This window comes from Scaptodrosophila lebanonensis, unplaced genomic scaffold, assembly GCF_003285725.1.
Source record: "Scaptodrosophila lebanonensis strain 11010-0011.00,11010-0021.00 unplaced genomic scaffold, SlebRS2 tig00000113-arrow-arrow-pilon, whole genome shotgun sequence".
Classification (NCBI taxonomy): Eukaryota; Metazoa; Arthropoda; class Insecta; order Diptera; family Drosophilidae; genus Scaptodrosophila; species Scaptodrosophila lebanonensis.
In genome coordinates this window covers 140,159-162,557 of record NW_022060575.1, presented here as the reverse complement: position 1 = coordinate 162,557, position 22,399 = coordinate 140,159, and the positions used below count along the sequence as shown (strand labels likewise).

At 39.6% G+C, this 22,399-nt stretch overlaps 3 protein-coding genes across 5 annotated transcripts; 2 read left to right on the top strand and 1 right to left on the bottom strand.

Annotated features, from left to right (window-relative positions):
* The first annotated feature begins 5,378 nt into the window (after positions 1–5,378).
* On the top strand, positions 5,379–6,331 carry LOC115628367. Of its 2 annotated transcripts, XR_003995792.1 has the most exons (4): positions 5,379–5,459; positions 5,552–5,904; positions 5,976–6,116; positions 6,180–6,331. XR_003995792.1 is itself a non-coding variant. In XM_030524443.1 (3 exons), the coding sequence occupies exons 1-3, from the start codon at positions 5,400–5,402 to the stop codon at positions 5,995–5,997; spliced, it is 435 nt and encodes a 144-aa protein (XP_030380303.1). In that variant the 5' UTR covers positions 5,379–5,399; the 3' UTR covers positions 5,998–6,331. The 2 variants fall into 2 exon arrangements, 1 of the variants encoding a protein (XP_030380303.1); XM_030524443.1 differs by having other exon boundaries at positions 5,976–6,331.
* Positions 6,332–10,670: 4,339 nt separating this feature from the next.
* LOC115628404 (titin) lies at positions 10,671–14,480 on the top strand. The gene is made up of 5 exons (XM_030524492.1): positions 10,671–10,739; positions 11,909–12,229; positions 12,288–12,452; positions 12,498–12,770; positions 12,807–14,480. The coding sequence occupies exons 1-5, from the start codon at positions 10,671–10,673 to the stop codon at positions 14,478–14,480; spliced, it is 2,502 nt and encodes an 833-aa protein (XP_030380352.1).
* A 2,179-nt stretch (positions 14,481–16,659) lies between these two features.
* On the bottom strand, positions 16,660–21,719 carry LOC115628344. Of its 2 annotated transcripts, none has more exons than XM_030524409.1 (3): positions 21,674–21,719; positions 17,895–18,078; positions 16,660–17,482 (listed from the first exon to the last, which is right to left on the bottom strand). In XM_030524409.1, the coding sequence occupies exons 2-3, from the start codon at positions 18,003–18,005 to the stop codon at positions 16,952–16,954; spliced, it is 642 nt and encodes a 213-aa protein (XP_030380269.1). In that variant the 5' UTR covers positions 18,006–18,078; positions 21,674–21,719; the 3' UTR covers positions 16,660–16,951. The 2 variants fall into 2 exon arrangements, with proteins under 2 accessions (XP_030380269.1, XP_030380270.1); XM_030524410.1 differs by lacking the exon at positions 21,674–21,719 and adding an exon at positions 18,161–18,314.
* Between the last annotated feature and the right edge of the window lie 680 nt (positions 21,720–22,399).

Sequence of the window (22,399 nt, the reverse complement as noted above, 5' to 3'; positions counted from 1 at the left end):
GATGACGCCCAGCGCGAGTCCGAGTCGCAGCATTGGACAATCCAAAAAGAAAGTCTTTCACCTGCATTAGAGCGCGTTGCTCGTAAGTGTCCAAAAGTCGACTAGTTGGACTTCACACGCATTCTGACACGTCTGTTGTCACAATACACCAAATAGATATGCACGAGAGGTGGGCATAGGTCGTGTTTTTGACTAAAGCGTTGCTTGCACGCACGACAAAACACGATAATACCAGAAAGAACACATAAAAGAAAAGCCTCTACTTGCTTAAATTTTTATTGAATGTTGAGTTTTTTTTTTTAATTTTCAGGAGCACAATAATCGCCTGGGCTTTAATTAAATTATTCTTTACTAATAATAAGCTATAAGCGATATGAAGGGCATTGAATTACAAATAAAATCGTTCAAGACTGAAGAATCACTACTAAATGTATCGTTTTTAAAGAGAAATCATTCTATGAAGTTATTAACTTTGCATTGGAATAGTACATTTCATATACTATATTAGTCTTAGTAAATTCATTTATTTGGAAACAAATTCAAACGCTTACAGACGCAGTTTGTTTGTGGCTTCAAAAGTTTAATATATAAGCAGTAAAGCCTATTGTTGAAAAGTTTTAATTCATATTTAAACGCAATTTTTAGAAATTTATCACGTTAGAGAGGGAAAATGGATTAATAAATACATTACGATCTATTATTATTCTAAATTATAAAAACACAAGAGAGAATAAATTACTATGCACCCCAACAGCTTTTAAATTTATAAATTTATATGCTCCCATAGCAGAAGCAAAGGAAGAAGAACAAGAGCGAAACCTGCTGCAGTTTGTGGACGTAGAATTGGAAACTGAATTGAAGTTGAAATAATCTGCAATGTGGAGGGTATTGTATTCTGTTTCCTCTAGATTATTTATCACATTAATTTATTAGTTTACATTTTGAAAAATAGTCCTCGTTTTCAGTCACGATCTTGCAGTTTGTAAAGAGATCTTTGATCATTTAAAATTGTACTAATTTCAAGAAGGCTAAGCCTAATTACAAAACCATAGCAAGTCCAAAAAAAAAAGATAAAGAACTATTAAAAAATGTTTTTAAATTTAACTAATTAATTGAATTAAATCAAAAATATTCAATACATACATAAATGGAGACATATGTTTATAAAAATTTTCAACAGTATACATTTAAAGAATCGTCTCTGTGCGTCTAAGTGCGTGTACAGAGCTAAGTCAATGAAGTAACAAGCAGTGGGCAGAGCTTGGGCAGAGATTGCATTTATGGCTATATCTTTCTTCATAATTGACATATCATAATGAAACTTGGCATACGGAGACATAATCACTAACGGAATGTAAGTACCAAATTTGAAATTCAAAATTTCAACAATTACCGGAGTTATGAAAAATCACTGATAGGGGATAAGTAGGGGGTGTACCTGAATAAAAAAATGAACTGGACTAATGCATGGAGAACCTGCTAATTCTAACTCTTGTACTTGCTGAGATCCTTGCGCTCATACCGACTGTATCGACTAGGGTTGTCACCCTCCTACGCCTTCTTCTGTGTGTTACAGGGTATACAAATATTAGTGGGTGTCCTTTAGCTTTTTTTTGCAGATTTTATAAAACACGTTCTAACCGATGCTTCACGAAAATTCAATAGTGAATCCAAACAGCGTTTGCAGATTATTATTATCAGGGTCTTCTGATCAGAAAATAGCTTAGGTTTATGAATATGTATAGTATGTAATACTTATATATATTATGCATATGGATTATAGTATTTAAATAGATTATTTTTTTTACCCTGTTTCTAAAAGGTACAAAGGTACAAAATATATTAGGTTTGTGCAAAGTGAAAAATTTTGCAATATATACAATATGTATATACTTATACTACGACGAGTCGATTTAGCCTGGTCTATCCGTATGAACACCTAGATTTCAGAGACACACAATTTTGCACACAGATGCGTTATATGTCGCAGGGCAAGTATGTTTTAAAATTCTCCTCCTTTTCCTCTGTTACACCCGCTAGAATTCTTTCAATACTGTCCACACTCACAAAACAACATGAACTTAACTTTACGTACATAATTAATATCTAAGTTAGTTAAGTTAAGTTAGTTAGTTAGTAAACAATTTTACTGCACTACTACTTGTACGTCAAATTCGTTCTTCTTCTTGCTGCATGGTATATATTTTACTGTCGGTATCTACTGTATCTACTGTACTGTACTATACTGTTTAAAATGATTTCTTTCCATATGCGAAATGAGCAAATAATTGAGAATTAGAATATTCCCGCTTGTAAATGATAGGATGGTTTCTAAAAGTCGGGTCGTGTCTGTTAGGAAAATGCGGGGCGGCCATGTCCATCTCTAATATGTGCGTATTGATATTGACCTTGTTTAAATGCACAGACTTCGGACCCGCTGCCCACCGCTAGTAATTGAATGAAAAGCGCACTTAGCATTAAAGTTTAAGCACGCCTTTCATTACAAATGTGCCGGGCTGGCGGGCAAAAGGAAAAGCGAATTGACATGCCACAGCACGACTTATCATCGCCCGTCCGTCTGCTCGTCTGCCGGTTCGCCCGTCCGCGCTCTCGAGGTTCGTGCAAAGAAACGCTTATCATTAGCAAAATTAAAATCAATGAAATTGGCCATAAAAATTCAATGATGTGGCCTGCATAGCTCCATAGTTGTTGCTTGCTGTCGCGCCTGCGTGGGAGCTTCGCCGACTTTTGCCACTGATTGTCGATGGTAGATGGTTGTTGGTTGATGGTTGTTGGTTGATGGTTGATGGTTGTGCGGTGCTTAGTGCTTGGTGGTAAGTTTGTCTGGAAACGTGTGCCACATGATAAGAGAAATAGTTTAGTTTTTTCATCGCACAGACGCACTTTCTAAACTCAATTTTGCCATGTTGTGTCTGTCGATCAAGGAGGGGCGACAGCCATATGTCATGCAGATACGATCTGTTCTCGATATACTTATATATGTATATTTATATATAAACTATACTATGTACTTGTATGTATGTTTGTAAGTATTGCCAAAATGCTGAAAATCAATTGAAATTCCGGAGGCGGCGGAGCTGGGCGAATCTTTTGACTTGCTCTTTTGTTCGTAGGTACAAAGAATATCGGTGAACTAACGGTAAATGACAAGCGGACAGCCGACGTGCTGCGTTTGTAAAAACAAAGGAAGTGTCAAAGTCACGCCCAAGCTGCTCATCATGAAAAATATAAGTTTTAAAATAACTAACATTTGATTCCAATTAATTTTTATTTTCGCTGTTTTGAGCAAATTTTAGATTTTAGACTTTATTTTAGTTTAAGCAAAACAAACGCCCGCGCTATGAAAGCCTAAGTAGGGAAAAACGAATCATATTACAATAATATCTTATACACGCCTCCGACTCGATGGGGTAATTTTATTTCCCATCGGTCAGCAATGTCCTGATTTACAGCCAATTGTAGCAACAATTAGAATTGTTAAAATTTTCAATAAAAAACTATAAAGTAAGAAACATAAGCCAGTCATATGTTTGATGACATAAATAAATAAATAAAATAAAGTAATGATTAATTTATAGCTAATTAACCGAATAAAACTGAAAATAAAAATAAAAAGAGAATCTCTAGCCGGAGGGGCATCTATCCGGCATCTTTTAGAAGAGGAAGAAACGGTTCAGATGGAAATGTTCACTATAAAATAAGCATATGGTCCAAAGAGGATGTGCAATGCATTATCAGTTGAACATTTATTATGGATAACGAACGATAATTTCTTGTTGTTCTGATTAGAATTAAAAATATTTTTGCCAAAGTATTCAAACCATTTTAATAATAACAAAAATAAGCTGTCGAAGATGTGCTTATAAACTAGTTTCATTGATCTTAAGAAGCGCCAAATGTGGCAAATGGCATATAGAAGTATTTGTATTATTTTCTTCAAAACACTTTGTTAAAAGATTTGGTCATTCCCAGCAGTTTATCCATTAGAAGAATGGCGTTCGTGCTCGGATTAAATGGAAGAGTCTTTATTAGTTTCTCCATCGCCCTGTCTGTGATAGAGCGGGAAGGAAATGCGCAGATCATTCGGTTCCACCGGACTAACTACTTGTACGTATATAAAAAATTTTCCAATTGATAAAATTAGTGCAAATGTGATTTACCTCCGACATGAGCAAGAATGGAACCCACTCTTATAAGTATGATTGTGACATTCATTTGTTAATACTAAAATATTCCTAAGTATAAACATCAGGGAGAGAGGGGATAATAATCATTTTTGTATGCATATTAATATATAATTATTTTCGATCGAGAAAATAATAAAAAATATAATTTAACTACCCACAAGCGGGCTCTGTCCAAACAAGTTGTAGAGCCTTAATAAATTACTTTTTCATAGAAAATAAGCTAATATTAGGGGTAAAACAATTATAGAAGTTTTAAAACAATAAAGTTTATAATTTAAAATATATTTTCGTAGTTCTTTACGCAATATAAAGAACTCATAGCAGAAATGATTTTTATCTAAACTTTTAATTAAATTGCCTCATTTCATAGCAATTTTATGAATATTAAATATAACATATATCAAACGCTTTCGTGGCACATTACATACTTAATTTATTTATCACAATTATTACTTTAATCCTAGGACCAGAAAAGGCTAAGATATTATAAATAAATCAAAATGGAGATCAAATGCTTAAAGATATGAAAAGTACATATGATATAAAATTTAATTAAAACAAAACAAAATTTAAGAAAAAATACCGACAGACCAGAGATAGAAATCTGACAGAACATGAAAAAAGTTCGATGTATTTGGGCAAATATCAATTATTCGGCGATGCTTCGCCAGCAATAATCATCGATGTATCGTGTTAAATCATCGTCGATGCACGATGCATCAATGTTTTAAAAAATAAGAATATGCTTCTGCAAAATATTTGTAGATATAACCATACCTTTGGCGTCACTCGCAAATGGTTGCATTTATTAAATTTATGTAAAGAGGTGGTAGGCTTTGGAATATTATAGCCCTGTTGGGATATGGGTTTGCTGCATCAGCTGATTGTGTACCGAGAATAGTACTGTTTATCTCACAGTTCGAAACAGCTAATAGCCATAGGCCATGTGAACTTCTCCGCCTACAGACGAAAATAAGCTACTGCCGAAGGTGTAATACGAGTCTAGCTTCATAAGAATGTTAACTAAAGACTGTTCTAAGACTATTAATGCTTTTGTATTTGATCAATAAAAACAAGTCTGACTATCGAAAGCATCCTACATCTCTGTGGCTTGGAAATACTTTTCATATTCAAACTCTTTTGTCATTACATTGAAATTACTTATAACAGACGTACAATATTTACGAAAAAATGTCTCTACCCTATTGGCCTTACTTTATTCCAAGTACGGCAACTTTAGAGACGGTTAAGGTATGTTAGACTTCCCCACTTCGTATGTTCAGTTAATAATATGTAGTATCTGCGCATTGTACTACCACCTATGTATGTGTATGTGTGTCTAGGTTGGTGACCGCAGAATTTCGTTGGCTATTCGGGAAGTGCCGCGTAGGATTATTCTTGGCAACGGTAACTCAACTGGCCAGATTGGCTGGTTGACTGAGTCGCATTTAAATTGGATTTGTACCAAAATTAAGAATCTGTGTGGTGGCCTTAACGAATGGAACCATGATTCGCCCGAGCTTAAGACGACATTCGTAATTGAGGAAGCCAGTTTGAAGGTAGCTATGGAGCCTGACCTTGAGTCGCTGCAGATGGAGCAGGACCAGGAGGATTCAAATTCTGACAACATTCTACACATAGCCATATTGGTCGAAGGGTTGCCTCTGGGACGATTTCCACTAACCGAACTAATTGGGTATGTGGATAGCAAACAGTGGCTAACTTTTCTTATTGCTCACATTCGTTTATTACGTGTGTATCTTACAGGGACAACTGTATTAATCGATAAATATTGCAATTCAAAATGAAAATTATTCAATACCACGCAAAAGTAATTTGGCATTTAAAAATTGTTCAGTGCTCCAGCAGATGACAGCGCTGCGTGGCTGTCACTCAAACTGTCCATTGGTGGGTGACGAGCCAAATGAAGTGAAATAGTTTGAAAATGTAATTAATTTAGTTACCGCCTAGAAAGTAGCCGGCATATGCTCGCCCAGCCCATCACGTATACGCCGCGGTGCACGCGACTAGCTGATATGCAAAAGGGCATTTCACGCCCACGTGTCGATGGGGCTTTAAATTTTAATTTTCGATCAAACAAAAAATAAAAGTTAAAAAGCGCACATGATTTTTCCATTGCAGGCCATTTGCATTTTAGAAAGTTACATGTGTTTTTCATGCAGCAAACCAAATGAAACGGAATAGGGGAAACCTCGACTTCGACACCTCGCTGCAATTTCTACAAGTTGTGTTTCGACTTCAACTTTTTTCTTTTTGAATAGCTGCATGGTAAGTATTGGAGCTGGACTTTTGCTCACGCTTGGAGAAGAATGCCATAAACTATAGCAGTACAATGCAAGCGGAAATTTGGGGAAATGTTTAAATGCAATCATTAAAAAAAGTTTAATCTCTGTGACTACTTCTGTCATACAACATAGACATAGGTACATTTTCCTCAAGTTATACAAAAATAAGCTATTTCTAAGTAAGATCAAGCTTTTAAACATGATTTGTGGAGGTGTTTTGTGATTTGATGAAAAAAATCAGAATAGAGGAGTAATAAGGTTTGCCTAATCAATTAATTCCTTTGTTAATCGACAAGTAAAAATAATATAAGAATAATTATAATAAATTTAACATACATCCTCAACCATTTAAGTTCTTAACTATGAAATAATTGTAGACCACATATTATACTAGACTATAATCCCATCGTGATTTCCGCATCTCTATTTCCATCATTACAATATGTCCAGATAAATTATGTCAGCTCATTAAACGATTTGATTTAAAAACAGTTTTGCTTATAATGTATGAATGTTTTCTTACCTGATGGTGCTGCATCAATCAAGGGTCGCGATTGATGACCATTGGTTACCAAATACAATGTTAAGCTTCGGAACAGTAATCATATAGTTCGTTAATTCATAAGTAATCAAAATAATAAATCTTTATTTTTTATTGTCCAATTGTTTATCCAGAGAACAAACATTCCCATTATTTATGGAAGTCGAATTTATTCACATGGCTGCCTTGAGTAGCTTCGTAATAGCACAGCCTGCTGACTCTATCTCACGAATGGCTTGCTTAATATTCGCCTTATGGGTCTGCATCGAAAAAGATGATTGGCATTGCATTTTTCCAGTACCCCCCAAAAGAGTCTCAAATGACAAATTATAGATCAGAGGTGGCAAATTGTCACCCAACTTGGCGCGCAAGAGATCGACATGGCGCGCCATTCTTCTCATAAAAAACAGACCACCAAATAAATATTGTTCTTAATTTAATTAAATTTAATTACATATACAGCTTTGGGCAAGACCCATTTCATTTTCGCCCACGTCCATCTCTAGCAAGTACCTGTACATGGCCGCCCGTTGTCATGGCTGTTGCCTGCCTGCCTGCCTGCTTGTCTGACTGCCATTCCAGTCTATTAATAATTTAAAAATTTCATAATTCCAGTCATGTTTTTGCCAGCCAGCTGAAGAGTCGCAGAATTTTAGCCCAACACGTCGCATTCTTGTTGCTGTCAAGGCGTTGTTATCTTTCCACATTGTCGCTCTGCCCTTTAGCCGGCAAATATTGTTGGTAATATGTTGCATTAAGTTAACTTTGTTGCTAAGCGCGCATGCGCCAATTGCATGCAGGCATTTGTATAAGTACTTTAGATTCAGGTTGCCACTGGAAAAATGGCGATGGCAATCGAGTTGGTGTTAGTGCATAAATAGCCAATAACACAGCTACTCAGAAATTGATTATCTAAGACTGCGTATTGGGCATGCGTCAGCATTGGGTGCCACTTGGAGCGGCAGATTATACTCAAAAGATTGCCCGAAGACGCACAGAATCGAGGAGACTGAGAACAATAGCAGAGAAATGATGATGATGATGGCGATGGCGATGACAACGACGTGAGATTGCGATTTTATGTGTACCAAGTGTGGCTTAAGACAGGCGAGAGATTCCCATTGCCATTCGGCAGCACAGACCCGAAATTTGTCAGGGTTCATTGGCTTGCCAAGTGGTTACAACAAGAGCCATGAAACTCATGGGATTATGCAACAAATGAAATATCATTGCGCGCCGCGACTCTGACTTTCACACACAGCTAACCAAACGCCCAAAACAAACGACGTCTATTAGGGCGCATTAGTAATTTAGAATGGTTTGCTACTGTTTCGTATACGATACGTGGACAATAGCACGGCAATTATGAATTTCTAATTTCATGTGCAATCCCCGCCCCTGGCCCAACCGTGTCTGTTCTCTCCAACTCACGTACAACGACGCCCAACTAAAAGCGAAAGCTGGCGGGGCCATTGGCATCGGAAGTGGCGAGAAACAATAAAAAATCAATTGGGATTTCTTATTAATTATGTATTAACAAGTGATATGTGTTGTACCTACAAGTATTACGCTGGCGCTACTCACACTTGCAGCTGGTCGTGGTTCTAGTTGGCGGCTTCTCAAAGCTCGCTGTCCCATCTATTTGTGCCTATCTAGTGTTGTTGATCTTGTAACATCGGCGGAGCCTGTGGCATAGCAATGAGAAGTGCTAGCTGCAACCTAATGAAGAAGTAGCTGTAAGCAAGCTGTGAGATGACGAGCCTGAATGCAGATGGGGCCAATAATGAGAGGGCAATCATTTGCCAACTCTCAGACATTTATCTACACACATTTGTAGACCCCGTTTCACAGCTCTAAATGATTTGTTTAAGAACAAGGATGTGTAGTAGAGTAAGATGCTCAAGTCATGAACTAATTGTTTAGCTGCTATTCTATGTAGAAGACATTAACTGATATAGATTTAAATGTTCCTTGTTTTTGTTGTAAGCCTCTAAAAATTATTCCATACTTGTAGATGGCCGAGTCACAGTTTCTTCTTTAAAGATCATTTATGATTATTAGTAAATAGTAAGCAAACTTTAATATAAGATTATCATCTTAGTCATCTTGTCATCTTAGTCGTATAGCTATGTTGTTTTCAATCTTTGCGTTACAAAAACACGCGTTTCATCCGGATTCAAACAAAATTTACCCTTTAACTTGAGATCAACTATTTATAATGGCTTAGTATCGTTATAGACAGTACATTACTAGCATTCTTTTGATAACTTTTTAGCCCATGTGGCATATGACTTATTCTAAATCTTTCCTCTTTTCCTTCTCACATCCATTTAGTCCAAATGGATTATATAGTAGTTGATGTATGGCGTACTTATAAATTAATTATTCCTTTTGTTGCTGTTGAAACTCAAGTGGTTTTTGTGTGATGTCGTGCTGCTATGTTTCATAATATCGTATGTCTCTTGGGAGCTAAATTATACTTGTAGTTTTGGTTACACGTTTTCCACATATTTAAAATGTTAAATAAATATACTTTATTAAGTGAATTACTCAACTGTTTTTGATAAACTTTTCCCCCGCTTTTGTTACATTTTAGAAACTGTCCGTTCACTCATAAAATGTTAAGCCATACTTTATAACTGATTAAGCAGAAAATGTCTTATAACCTGAATTCCTTGTTGTTAAGTTATAACAGAAATAACCACACTTTAGCGCCAATTTGTTGTGAATAAATGAAATTAAAAATTGCACAAAATATTATGGCACTTGAAATCCTTTAATGTTTTTGCTTTTATTGTCGTGTTAGGAAGCCCCCTTCCTAGAGTAGCTTCTTCGCTAATCTTGGGCACTCGGTGCTATGGCATAGGTTCCATCAAATGCGTTCCACATACCCTCACACATGGTCAAAGAGTTTCCACTACTACTGCCAACGGCACACTTTAAGCGCATGCGCGCCAAACTCTGAGTGGACAAGAAAGGCACACGCACACACACACACACACACACACATACCATCATACAGACGAAAGACAGACAAGACTGGCACGTCTGCGCAGAAGCGACGACAATGAGCGCTGTAATTGTTGTCGCTGTTGTTGTCGCCTACACTTCTTTGGCTTTGATTGTGTGCGCACGCGCACCTGTGAGTGTTGTTGGCCAAGTGTCTGGGTATGTGTGAGTGGCAAAGCTCGTTGGGTTTCTCTGCTTTTGCATTCTTAATAAATCAAAGCGAAGAATATATAAATTGGGCGTCGCATAGCCTCGTCGGTCGCAGTTAGTATTTTTCAACCAACGGTGCCTCACAGGTGTGCCGAACAGGGAGCAGCAGCAAACGCAAACGCAAACGTAAAAGCAAAAGCCGCAGCAACAGTGCGAGTGCAAGCCTTGGTTTAAGATACGCACTATAATTGGATTAACACACTCACTCACACAGCTCACACTCATCAAGGATTAATATGTGAATTTATTAAATGTAGACCTAAGCTAGTGCCAAAAAAAATATAGAAAAAACTCGGTAGTTTGCGGTTTAAGGATCGCAGCAAGTGATACGAAAAGTGATAAGCAACTTAACTCGAACCATAACTCAAACTCTGCGTGAACTTCAAGAACTCCAGAATGTGGAAATACATGTGTATGATGCTGTGCCTCAGCGCCTGCTGTAGCGCGGGACCGGCGGCCTATCAGGTGGGTAGAGTCTCATCATTGTCAAGTCTCAGTTACAAGGAAATGGCCGGACAAGCAAGCATCGACAAACCGAGCTGTCCATTTCCGCTGTCCATGCTCGCCCGCAACGGAAGTCGCTCCATGCACAAAACTGGCATGCTAAACTGTTAATGAAATGTTTGCCTTGCTTGACTCAATATGAAATTTTAATGGGTCTCGCCGGGCATATTCGTAGCTGCAATGCCCAAAGCATTTGCATAAGCGACGCACTCCCGGTACTTGGTATGCCAAGTGTTTAGCCTTTTAAGAACTTCTCATAAGTGGCTTGGGTATTTATAGACAGCTATAGCCAACCGACCACAGTGCACATATCATTCCATGAGTCTATAGGACTTATCGAAACTTTACTCAACTTTGCACTAGAGAGACCGGAACGAAGTTCGCTCAAAATAATTTTCCAAAATATCCTCAATTTTGAATATTTGACAAAAAATTTTCCCTTCTTCATTTACTGGAGAGTGCTTAGTGTACTTTGTGTGTGAAGTATGGCTGGTGTGCTGATTTGAAACATACTTGTAGTACATGCCCTATAGACCATATGAATCAGTTGAAAGACAGATATGCGAGTTAAATTGATTTGGCAATTTATTTGCCATAACTGACTGATCGGCGAACAGGTCTCCAAAATGGATAGCAGCAATCGAGGCGTGATTGAAAGTTGGTTAGGGAGTTCATTAAAATGCAATGCTCACAATGAAGAAATATGAATAACAAATATTCATATGGTCAAAAGTATTATGTGATAATATTTGCCCGTTTATTCGAAAGTGACTTCAATTACAGTGCACACCAAAAATGGGGTGGCAGGTGCGAAGTGCACATGAGCAAGGGCTGTGCCAGGCGTGGTCATTCAATTTTCACTCTGCCTATAGTTCGGGCGCTTGCAAGTCACAGTATAGTAGTGCCGGCGGCTATACGAAAACTAGAACACAAGTGAAATTTCGACTGTCTAACCATTCCGCCATTCAGCCATCCATCGACGACCAGTCGCAGTGCAATGCGTCACGTGCGCTGGCTTCATGGCGCGGATCGTGTTGCGCATGCGCAGCACGTTCGGCGTTAGTTGAATAGCGCCAATCGCTTAAGCTATTAATTTCCCAACAAATGTCTCTTTGTCTTTGCTCATGCAGAAGAGGAATATGCCCATAATGGCGCGCGAGGATACGCCGTTGGTGGCGGAACAAGAGGAAATGCCTGAGGAGCCTGAGGCGGTGGCCGCAGCGGATGTTGCGCCCATGGTTGGCACTTTAACGCTGCCCAGCAATGCCACCTCCATTCGAGCCGACATTACCGACAACTTCTCGTGCGCCAACAAGTCTTATGGCTATTATGCAGATGTTGAGAACGACTGTCAGATTTTCCATGTGTGTCTGCCTGTGACTTATGCTGATGGCAAAGAAAACACCTTTAGGTGGAGCTTCATTTGCCCCGAGGAAACAGTTTTCAGTCAGGTATAGCTATGAGCAATGCAATTGATTATCAATTATCTCACCATCTGCTTACTCACAGGAATCCTTTACCTGTATGCGTCGCGAGGACATGACCATTGAATGTGAGGACTCTTCTAGATACTACGATCTAAACGGAAACTTTGGTTTGCCAACAGAGGAGGAAAATATTAAGCAGCCTGCCAGCAGTATGGTCGACAATGAGGAACCACAAATGCAGAATTCGGTTGCTCAGGAAGCCGTCGAAAACCCAAAACCACTGCAGGCCCAGAAACCCATGCAATCCCATAGGCCCATGGAGAGCACAATGCCCATTGCTGCTGAGCCCACCATGGATCAGGCTAAGCCAGTGAAGGCCCAGAAACCAAAGCCCAAACCTAATCGCCGCAAGCCAGCTCTCAGCTATAACAAGCCACAGCCGCAGCGCAAGGCACCTCCAGCTACCGCCATGCCCAGTGAACCGGTGGAAGAGCCTATTGCCATTATCGCCAATCCAACTCCCTTAGAGCTAGAGTCAAAGCCACAGAAGCCACAGCGTTTTAGCGTACGTCCGAGCATGACAGCCAATACTATTAACAAGGAACAGCCGCACAAGGAGAAGCCTCAAGTAATCAAGGTAGCCGTCACTCCCACACGCACTGAACTCTTCAATTCCAATCGCAAGCGCCCTGCCATCTTTAATAAGAACAGCGCCCCAATCGCCCCTAAGCCTGTGGAGGAAAGTGAAACAGTGACCGAAGCTATTGTGCAAGCGGAGCTCGGTGAGCCACAGCCCACGCTAAAGTTACAGACCATGTTTATTCAGCCTGTTGTGGAGGCAACGGAGGCGGATGTCGCAGCACAGGCCTCGGAGGCTGCTGAGGTCATAACCTCACCTGAACAGACAGAGGAAGCACTTAAAGTGGATGAGGCTAGGCCCACAAAGGATGAAATTACCACCGATGTCGAGCAGGTGGCACCAGTCGAGGCTATAGAAGAGATACCAGCAGTCATAGTTGAGACTTTGGAGGAAAAACCAAAAGAGACTGAGAAGGTAGTGGAATCTGAAAGCAGCAACAGTGAACAGCAGCCAGAGAAGGAACTGATTACTGTGGCCAAAGCTCCCGCCGAACCATCAATAATAGAGCCCAGTAGTTCTGGCGAGGACGCTTCAAATAACATTGAGGCAATGGAGGCGGCCAAGCCCGCTGATGCGCCAGAGAGTATGCAAGCCACGCCTGAGATGGAACATCATAGTCCCTTAGTTGAGGAGGTGCTGGAGAGCAGCAGCAGCCATGAGGTACAGAAGGAGTCCATCGGTGGCTTCAAGCCTGTCGATCCTGTCATGGCTGCCGAGGCGGAGCAGCTGATCACCGATTTTCTGAACACATTACGAAAGAATGAAGAGAAGACTGAGACCGAACTGGTCAATAATGGCATGCATATGGCTGAAACGATTAATGGAGAGACTGAAAAAGAAGAAGAGCTACCGGTAAACGCATTGAAACACTCAAGTGAGCTCCAAACTGCAGACGAAGCTATTTCTATTGAAGAAGCCAAACTGCCAGAGCCTGAAATAATCGAGAAGGAGGCTTCGGTGGAGGAGCAGCTACTGGAATCCGAACAGCCCAAGCAAGAGCAGCAACTGAAAAAGGATTCGCCCATCACCAACATTTTGATGTTGAATAGTTTGCCCTCAGACTCGTATCAAATACCAGTGCAGGTCATTGACACGACCAAGGTCGAGGAAGCACCTGAAGATAAACAGCCCGAGACTGAAGAGAGCATTGCTACAGCTGCCTATATGCCACCGATCAGCATTGACGATATTGTGGAGCTTGTCAAGGAACGTCTTGACCAAGCGCCCAAGGGCGAGCAGATGTCACCAATGGAATTGGTTCTTACGCCTGGTGCGGCTGCTCCCATGACGCTAATCCAAAGCACAAACGAACCGGCTCAAGAGCAGCCCATAGAACCAGATCAGAAACCGGAGGCGAATGCGGAGCTGCCGGCTACACAAGAGGCTGAACAGCAGCCAGAAGAGGAGGTTATTTTACCCATCTACAAGCGTGTTTTCTCAGCGGAACCGAGCATGGCCGTAGTACAGACAGCCCCGGTCACCGCTACCAAGGTGGAGACTGTCGAGCAGGCAGTCCAAACCGAGCCAGAGGAAGTGCGACAGCCCAAATCGGCACGGGCACACCAAACCTCAACCGCTGGCAGTAAAATGGATGCCCGCAAGCGACGTTTCCTTTTCCGTGCCGATGCCAGCTAAATGCAGGGCCCACTAACTATCCAAAAAGCAACACCCGCCCACAAAGAAACTTTAAGTCAAAGCGAGACGGAGCAGTCTCAGTTCCAGCCGCTGTCCCACTCATTTGAATCTAGGCAATTTTTAATCCTATGCTCCCGACTATATTTGATTTTCTAGTTTTATGGCCATTCCAAAAAAGAGAAAAAACAAAACCCGAGGTGAAATTTAATCTTAGAATTGTTGTTCCATTGATTGAGTTAGTAAACGTAAACTAAAATTAAATAAAAGATTTATACAAGTAAATACATTTTTGAATATGGTATGTGTTTCTTCCTTAGATGGGGAGGGAAATAGACAGACCTTGGGTATGTATTTCTTCCTTAGATGGGGAGGGGGATGGACAGACCTTGGCCCAGTTGGCAAGCTCCATCGTGCACTGGTTTGAGTGTCTAGGCTTTTCTATTGACATTCAGCCTCTGAACGATAGAGATGGCGAACTACCAACGACCTAAATGGACCAAAATATAGCAGGACTCTTGTAATTTTACGAATTTCACGTATTTCTAGTATTAATAATATGAATGTACGACGATCGTAAAGCTAGACAAGAAATTGTCGAACCTATCGGACACACTAAGTAGCTAAGTACCTACGTATTGCCTTTGAATAGTTTGTACAAAATTATTTTAGGCATCAGCAAATATCCGAAGGAATTATCAGGAAATAAAAAGGTAAAGCTGAAAAAGGTTAGTAGCAGTGCGATATCTTCAAAGAAAACAGGGCTTTGAAAATAAACTATTGATGCCTAATTACAGAGTTTTACTGCACATAGAAGAAACTTGTTTGAACTAAAATATTTGAAATAGTTATACTTGTATACTTGAAATAATTGCTTTTAACATTTATTAATCAAATCTCTCGAGCTATGATGTTGTGCCTGCTGATTCAACATCTACTATAAAAGCAACAAATAAATAAACATTATATAAATAAATATATGTACATAAATACAGGGTGCGCCACCTTTTATGTCGGTATGTAAATGTTGAATAACTTTGTCATTAGTGAACCGATTGACTTGAGTGAGACCAGTGTTGAAAACCTCAGTTCAAGAAATTGTACAGAACCAAATTAAATAAAAATATCTCATACCTACATAAAAGATGGCGCACCCTGTATATACATACAAAAATTTTTAATTTATTTAATTTTATTTAATTGTATTTATTTAATTTTATATGAATAATTTTTTTCATATACGCTTTTGCATATTTTATACAAGTAGGAATAAATTCATATCATTCGATGATGAGTTCTTAATCGGTTAAAAGTTTACTCGTATTTGTAAATACAAAATCCAATCGGTTGTTGGGACCAATATAAATAAGTATAAATCCTACTAGTGTATGCTTTTGAAATTTTTATAAATTGGATTTCACTACCGATACTCGATGGCGAGGTACATCCTTTACCGACTTTCAGTAAAATCTGAAGTGAGAGCATGTTTGTATCATGGAAAATAAGCATTGAACAAAAAGCAAAACTTAAATTCGATTTTAAACTCCACAACACTTTTTCCAAACATTTTAATTGTAGAAACATTTTTATGGTGATAACGAGTAATACACGCGATTAATTAATGGGCGTCCAACATCCGTGATTATAAAAGTTGCAGGCACACGAAAAAAAAAAATAAAAAAAAATGCTGTAAATTGAATGGAAATGGAATAAAATATCTGTAATCAATGATTCGTCGACTATTTGGATCTGGCTCTGGTTTTGAAACAAACATCAAATACTTCCCAAAAATTATTTTGTCACAAAAAATGCCTGTGCCTATGAATGGAATGCGTTATGTGGACGTTAAAGCCATCTAAAAGCCTGGTACCGACATCCTAAAGGCCATCCCGGCCAATGAGCCAACACATTTGGTCGACAGGTTTTTCGACCCTGAAACTCACTGTAATGAGCTCGAAAAAGATGATTTTGAATAAAATAAATTGATTTTGCACAAGTGATTGTATTATTATTTCTTCTTCTTCTTCTTGTTAAAAAGACCTGGAACGCACCTCGTAGAAAAAATATATACGTTTTTATTTTCTCTTTAGCTAGCTATAGTACATATACTATTAGTATTTAACCTTTTAAAGATGCACGTTAAAATTCAATAAATGTAACGATAATATTTTGGAAACATTAGTTTACCGTGAGCTAAAAATTGTGCTGCTTTATTACAATATTTGCGGAAACAAACAAACATTCATGTTACAATTTGTTTAATTCTTATGCTTTGGGTAATTAGCTGCATGACGATCATACAAATAAATACTAGCGGGTGAGGAAACTACAGTTAGGTCGGATGAGAGACAAACATATAAGTCACTATTACATCACATGGGGCATGCCCACTAGCTTCGAATAATACCAATAGAATTACACACATACATACAAGTACATACATTTAGTTTACAAATGTTGGCGGCGGGAAAAGTCTAGGCCTCCGTCTCCTGCTCCTCGCCCGCCAATATCTCCTCGGGCGTGCGCAGATCAATGGCGAACTTTTGCCGCGTGGGCGTTATTGTGTCCGTAGGCGTTGCCGTGGACGATGCATGGCCCTCATCGCCCGTCGTCTCCTTCACCCGTCGCGAATAATCCTGAAAGGCAGCGGCCAGGGAGAAGGTCAGTCTGCGTGCCATAGCGCGGCTGTCACAGACGAAGGCGTGCACTTCAAAGGGATGCGGACTGGTCTCATCCTTAACCACGATCATGGCGAAGACACGCGTATAGACCAAGTCCTGCACTCCATATGAAATTGTATCGATGGGATAGCTCCAGTTGTTGATGCTTGCCTTGGGCGCTATGATTTCCAGGTTGACGCCCGATGTGGACACTTTGAGGTCGCAGTTGGGGAGCACCTTGTTCGGTGGCAAGTTTTTGGCCACGCCCACCATAATATCCACAGGCCGACGGGTGTACTTAATGCCCCACAGACCACGTGCCACTTCCGAGCCGATGTATTTAACCTGCGTTGGAGAAAGAGAGGGAGGAATAGTGAGAGAGAGAGAGAGAGAGAGAGAGTTAGTAACTTCCTGTCATGTCCCGCCATCAGTCGATGCAAGTGTCGCAGCACTCGTGGTTCATTTGCATCCGCAGCGCCCAAAACGCGGACCGGATGTCGGGGCCCAGAGACCCGCTGCAAACGGCCAACAGAGTCATGCGACTACCTAGCCAAGCGTAACGTGTGCGTGGGGCCTCGACGTCGGCCACGGCGGCCACGGCGGCCCTGCCATTTCACGCTTAGCCAAGGTGCTGCTAAACTTGCGCTTCACAACATTTTAAATTCATTTGATTTGGACATTTTTTCGACAATAAATTTTAGGGGAAATGACGCGGTCTGTTTGCGGTTGAAGCAACCGGCAATCGTTGCCAACTTACCCTGAAGGTTATGGGCAAATCCTCGACGTTCACTTGAGCATCCAGATCGGTTGTAGCTATTCCATTTTCATGCTTGTTGTTGTGGTGGTTGTTGTTGGTACTTGTTGCCATATTGATGACTGAGCGTTCGAATCAGCAGCTATGTGTGTAGTTGGGGCCGGAGATCCAAGAGGCGAGCATGGAACTGAAACATATACATACGAGTGCGATTATGTGATTACGGTTATGTAGATTGGTGGGTTGGGTTCGGTTCAGTAGACGCGTACATTGCAAGTTTACGACATGACCCAATACTTTCTGTTTACTGCCTTTACTTCACTTGTAATTAGTTTTTCACATGCTCGCTGCTTTTTGCTCTGTTTTGCGTCGCGTAAAGCGTTTTTATCAGCTTCTCGTAGGTAAAATGGAGCTAATCGCTGTCGTTGTTGTTGCTGCCCCGTTGATTGCCGGCTACAGCTACGCGATCGCGCCGAACCGCTCACGAATGTGGACAACGTCTAAGTGGCTGGCGCGGCGGCGCTCGAATGTGAAGCGCAACAACAGCCAACAAACAAAACACATGACAAAACAAAGGCGACAATCGCTCGCGCTCGCGCTCTCGCTCTTGCTCTCGCTCCCTCATGCGCTCTGCTCCCTCTCTGGTTGCCAACAGCAACAATAGCAGTAGCAGCAACAACTACTACGAAAACAGTTACCTGCGAGTCTACGGGTCTGTGTGGAGCAGCGGAGCAGCGGAGTCGCGGGAGTAACAAATCGTGGCCCCTGTTGCGCCTGTTGTTTGTATTTATTAAAATTTCATTATTAATATTTCCGCACGCAGCGCCGTCGCATGTGAAAGGTGTGAGTGGCGGCACAGTAGCAGCGATAGTGGCAGCAGCAGCAGCAACAACAACAACAACAATAGCAACACTACAACAATGCATGAGTTGCACGCCAACAGTGCACGACAGTGGGTCAAAACCGCTTATTATCAGCTGACTATTGTATATACATATATATTTATATTCCATTTTGGATATACATATGTATGTAGTTCATTTCAGTTTATAATTTAATTCTCTGGATGCCAATTTTTTACCCTGTGTCTAACCAGGAACTTCTGATCAGCAATAGCTGACTACCATATCTGAGCAAAGTCCTATAAAAATCCATACATTTATACAACTACAATATGTTTATGTTAATTAAAAGGCTGGAGCGAAAGCGTTGGTATAGGGTATTTAACAGTCGAGCTGGCACAGCTTACGCCAACGGAAAAAATTTGGTAATCAGAATTTAATGAAATCATTACAATAAGAATATTCTTCAGCAAATACTAATTTTATGCATACTACGAATTTCTCAAATAAAGCAATATTTAAGAAAAAAAATTCCTACAAGTATAAATGAATTTGAAAACAAATGCATCATAATATAGATTTCACTTAAAAGTGGTATGAGTAAATGCATTTTGTATATCACGCGGACAATGCTATTTAGGATTGCTCCGTTTGAACCGTCCATAGCCTGCCTTGTTTTGAAGTGCATGGTTCGTTCAATAGATTCGGATATATGTATCCATTAAAGTGCGATATAATGAAGAAAAATATTATTTCGTCAAAACCACTCTTTGTGGTTTTTATCAAAATATGTAACACCACTGTTAACGCAGAAGTAATTAGAAAATTAGTTTATACCAGGCCTGCATAGGACAAGGGTTTGGTTCTATGTTCTGAACTGTATCAGAGAGGTGAAAGTGTTATGAAATTGCTTTGTTTTGGTAACCACCAGAATATGCAAGGGCGTAGGCAGCTTTTATCAAAGGGGGCCCAAAAAATTAAAATTTTTGTTAAATAATATTTAATAATTTTTGTTAAAAAATGTGATCAATGAAAAAACTTCAACAAATCCAACTCAGATCCATTTTATGGCGAAATAGTGCATCATAATAATGAACATGTGGTCGACTTTATATGGCAGAATTTTATGTACGGCCTTGAGACTATGTATATATGTACATATGTATATTCTGGATTGGCTTGGTTCGGAAAGTCTAAAAGTTGAAGTCCCTAATCTTGGAATCAATACATATGCCATACATACATACGTTCTTTTAATAATTACATACATAAGTACATATTTGCACGTTAAATTATTTAAAATATCACAAGACTTAAATAAAGAACGTTACAAGATTTTTTATCCGATTTTTTATCACAGTACTCATTTGATTTTCAATTTTGATTTATGGTTGTACAAGTAGAACAAACAAACTTATATGGTGGGGAATTACAATCAAATAATGATTACTTTAGTCAAATTTCAAGGTATATACGTATATTTCAACATATGAAAACACATTTTTAGCCACTGTGCACCGGGCCTTTTACAAGTTAATGACCACAAACCAAACTGAAACGAAACAATTTCATTTCAGTTGATTTGCTGCATGCGTGACGTCATTTTCGTTGTGCACCTCGTACAGCCGACAAAAAATGTTGATTACGAGAGTGGCAGATTTGTTGAGCACATATCGAGGCATCAAAAGCATGGCATGTCACTAGAGTGCCGTTCCATTTTAGGGGTCAGGCAAGACGCATAAAAAAGGCAGCCAAGTGTCGCTTAATTGCTGTTCAAGCGGTTACACTCTGCGTTTGTAATTGTAGCGCTATTTATTTCTTTAACCATTTTTCTCTCCCTGACCCTTCGCGTAAACCGGCCAGAAATATACGTGTAGTACAAGTATATATGGGGCACTTGGGCAGATAACAACAGGTATTTCACACTAAACAGCTTCGTAGAGTAAATATTTTGTAGATAATTTTTAATTTCGAGACTGCTTTTATGACCATTTGCTTCGCTTTTTATTTGCAACACAGTTCAGTTCAGCAATTAAGCCGCAAAGTGCTGAGCAAGAGCAGCCTGTATACCCGTAGTGTATGCATGTAATTGCTTCCGATTTTTATTTGGTTTTGTGTGTGCAATTTAATGTGCTTGTTGTGTTATTGTTATTGTTGTTGCGCTTCGATTCCGCAAGCCAAATGGTTGTGTTCAAATATTTTCTTCGCGCCGTTGGTTACGCTTTTGAACCCCAATGGCTAGCAAATAGTTGATAGAGATTTGAAATATTTGTTTATAAATACTACTCGTATGCATGACAAAAACAGTTCAGATCACAAACTAATTCGTATCCACAGTTTAAGTGACGTGTATTATAGTTAATTTACATTCAGTTGGTGGGGTATTTTTTCGTTGAATTGGCGCCGAAGCGGAAGCTGCTCATATAACCATATCTCCTGCAAAACTTATCATATTTTTAATGTAGTACAGATTACGCATTGTTGTTGTTGTCACAGTCCCGTGTCGCGTTTGTCGCACTGTTGTCTCTACTCCTATTCGTTGTTGTTGTTGTTGTTGCCACTGCTGTGGAAGCGAATGCAACAACGCTGTTTATTCAACTTGTCATTCTATCCTACGAGTATTTGCAATTCGACTCGCTTAAGGTTTAAGCTGTATTTGCTATCTTATTCATTTCAACTGTTATCACAACTGGCGCACTGACGCGTTGCCGCTATCTTATCATTAAACGCGACGCTGGTTAATTATTGTTTTTTTCTTTTCATTTAAATTTGCTTTTTATTCGTCGTTTTCGCTCCGCTCCCTTTTTGTGGGTCCCATATTTTTAGACACTTTTATTGGTATATTTGATCGGCACAAAGTTTATTTTTGAATATCCATATAATGAGTCATGTTGCAATTCCCCATTGATAAGAAGCGGCGTTGTCATATCTTATAATTACCGGTGTGTACTGCGACGTTTATGTGTGATCCCTATACGGCCGATCGCGCGACTAAACTCAAAAAGATTGTTTTAGTTGTGGCTGCGACCACCCCAACAACGGTGGGGACAACAGCGCCCCCTGACGGCAACAATCGCAGATACCTATTTGCACGCTTTGCATACTTTTAGGCGTCAAAGTGATTTGAACAATCTTGGATACCCGTGTTTATCAGAAGTGCCACAGAGATCTACAGAGATTTCGGGTTGGCTTGTTTCTGAAATCTCTCAAAAAATCAGTCGGTGCCAAAGAACCTAGGGAGTTTTCATTTCATTCATGGGTTGTGACTTTACCCAAAGGGTACAAGAAACAACATTCTTGATCAGCATGACAAGCAGAGTCGATATAGCCATGTCCGTCTGTCCGTCTGTCTGTCTGTATGAAAGCAAGGATCTCAGAAAGTATAAGAGCTAGAATAACCAAACTTGGTATACAGATTCTCCTGAGCCCGAGAAAGGACGAGTTTGTTCATTTTTCCCGATGCACCCCCGCACTATCCCTATTAATATTATAATTAATTAAATTAATTAATTAATTAAATTAATTAATTAATTAAATTAATTTAATTTCTTTTTTTTTTTTGGGTGGTACAGGGTATTTAAGAGTTGAGCCTGGTCGACTTTAGCATTCCTTTCTTGTTTTTATATTAAAATATTTTGCTTTTTAGTGTGCTCTGGCTATAACCTT

Excerpts from the sequence above, each read along its gene's own strand:
- LOC115628367 (XM_030524443.1), top strand. The coding sequence starts at position 5,400 with ATGTCTCTACCCTATTGGCCTTACTTTATTCCAAGTACGGCAACTTTA. Across the intron at positions 5,460-5,551 it reads CAACTTTAGAGACGGTTAAG|GTTGGTGACCGCAGAATTTC; the intron begins GTATGTTAGACT and ends ATGTGTGTCTAG. Across the intron at positions 5,905-5,975 it reads CCACTAACCGAACTAATTGG|GGACAACTGTATTAATCGAT; the intron begins GTATGTGGATAG and ends TGTATCTTACAG.
- LOC115628404 (XM_030524492.1), top strand. The coding sequence starts at position 10,671 with ATGTGGAAATACATGTGTATGATGCTGTGCCTCAGCGCCTGCTGTAGC. Across the intron at positions 12,453-12,497 it reads AACCACAAATGCAGAATTCG|AAACCCATGCAATCCCATAG; the intron begins GTTGCTCAGGAA and ends CTGCAGGCCCAG. Across the intron at positions 12,771-12,806 it reads AGAAGCCACAGCGTTTTAGC|GAACAGCCGCACAAGGAGAA; the intron begins GTACGTCCGAGC and ends ACTATTAACAAG.
- LOC115628344 (XM_030524409.1), bottom strand. The coding sequence starts at position 18,005 with ATGGCAACAAGTACCAACAACAACCACCACAACAACAAGCATGAAAAT. Across the intron at positions 17,483-17,894 it reads ATTTGCCCATAACCTTCAGG|GTTAAATACATCGGCTCGGA; the intron begins GTAAGTTGGCAA and ends TCTCCAACGCAG.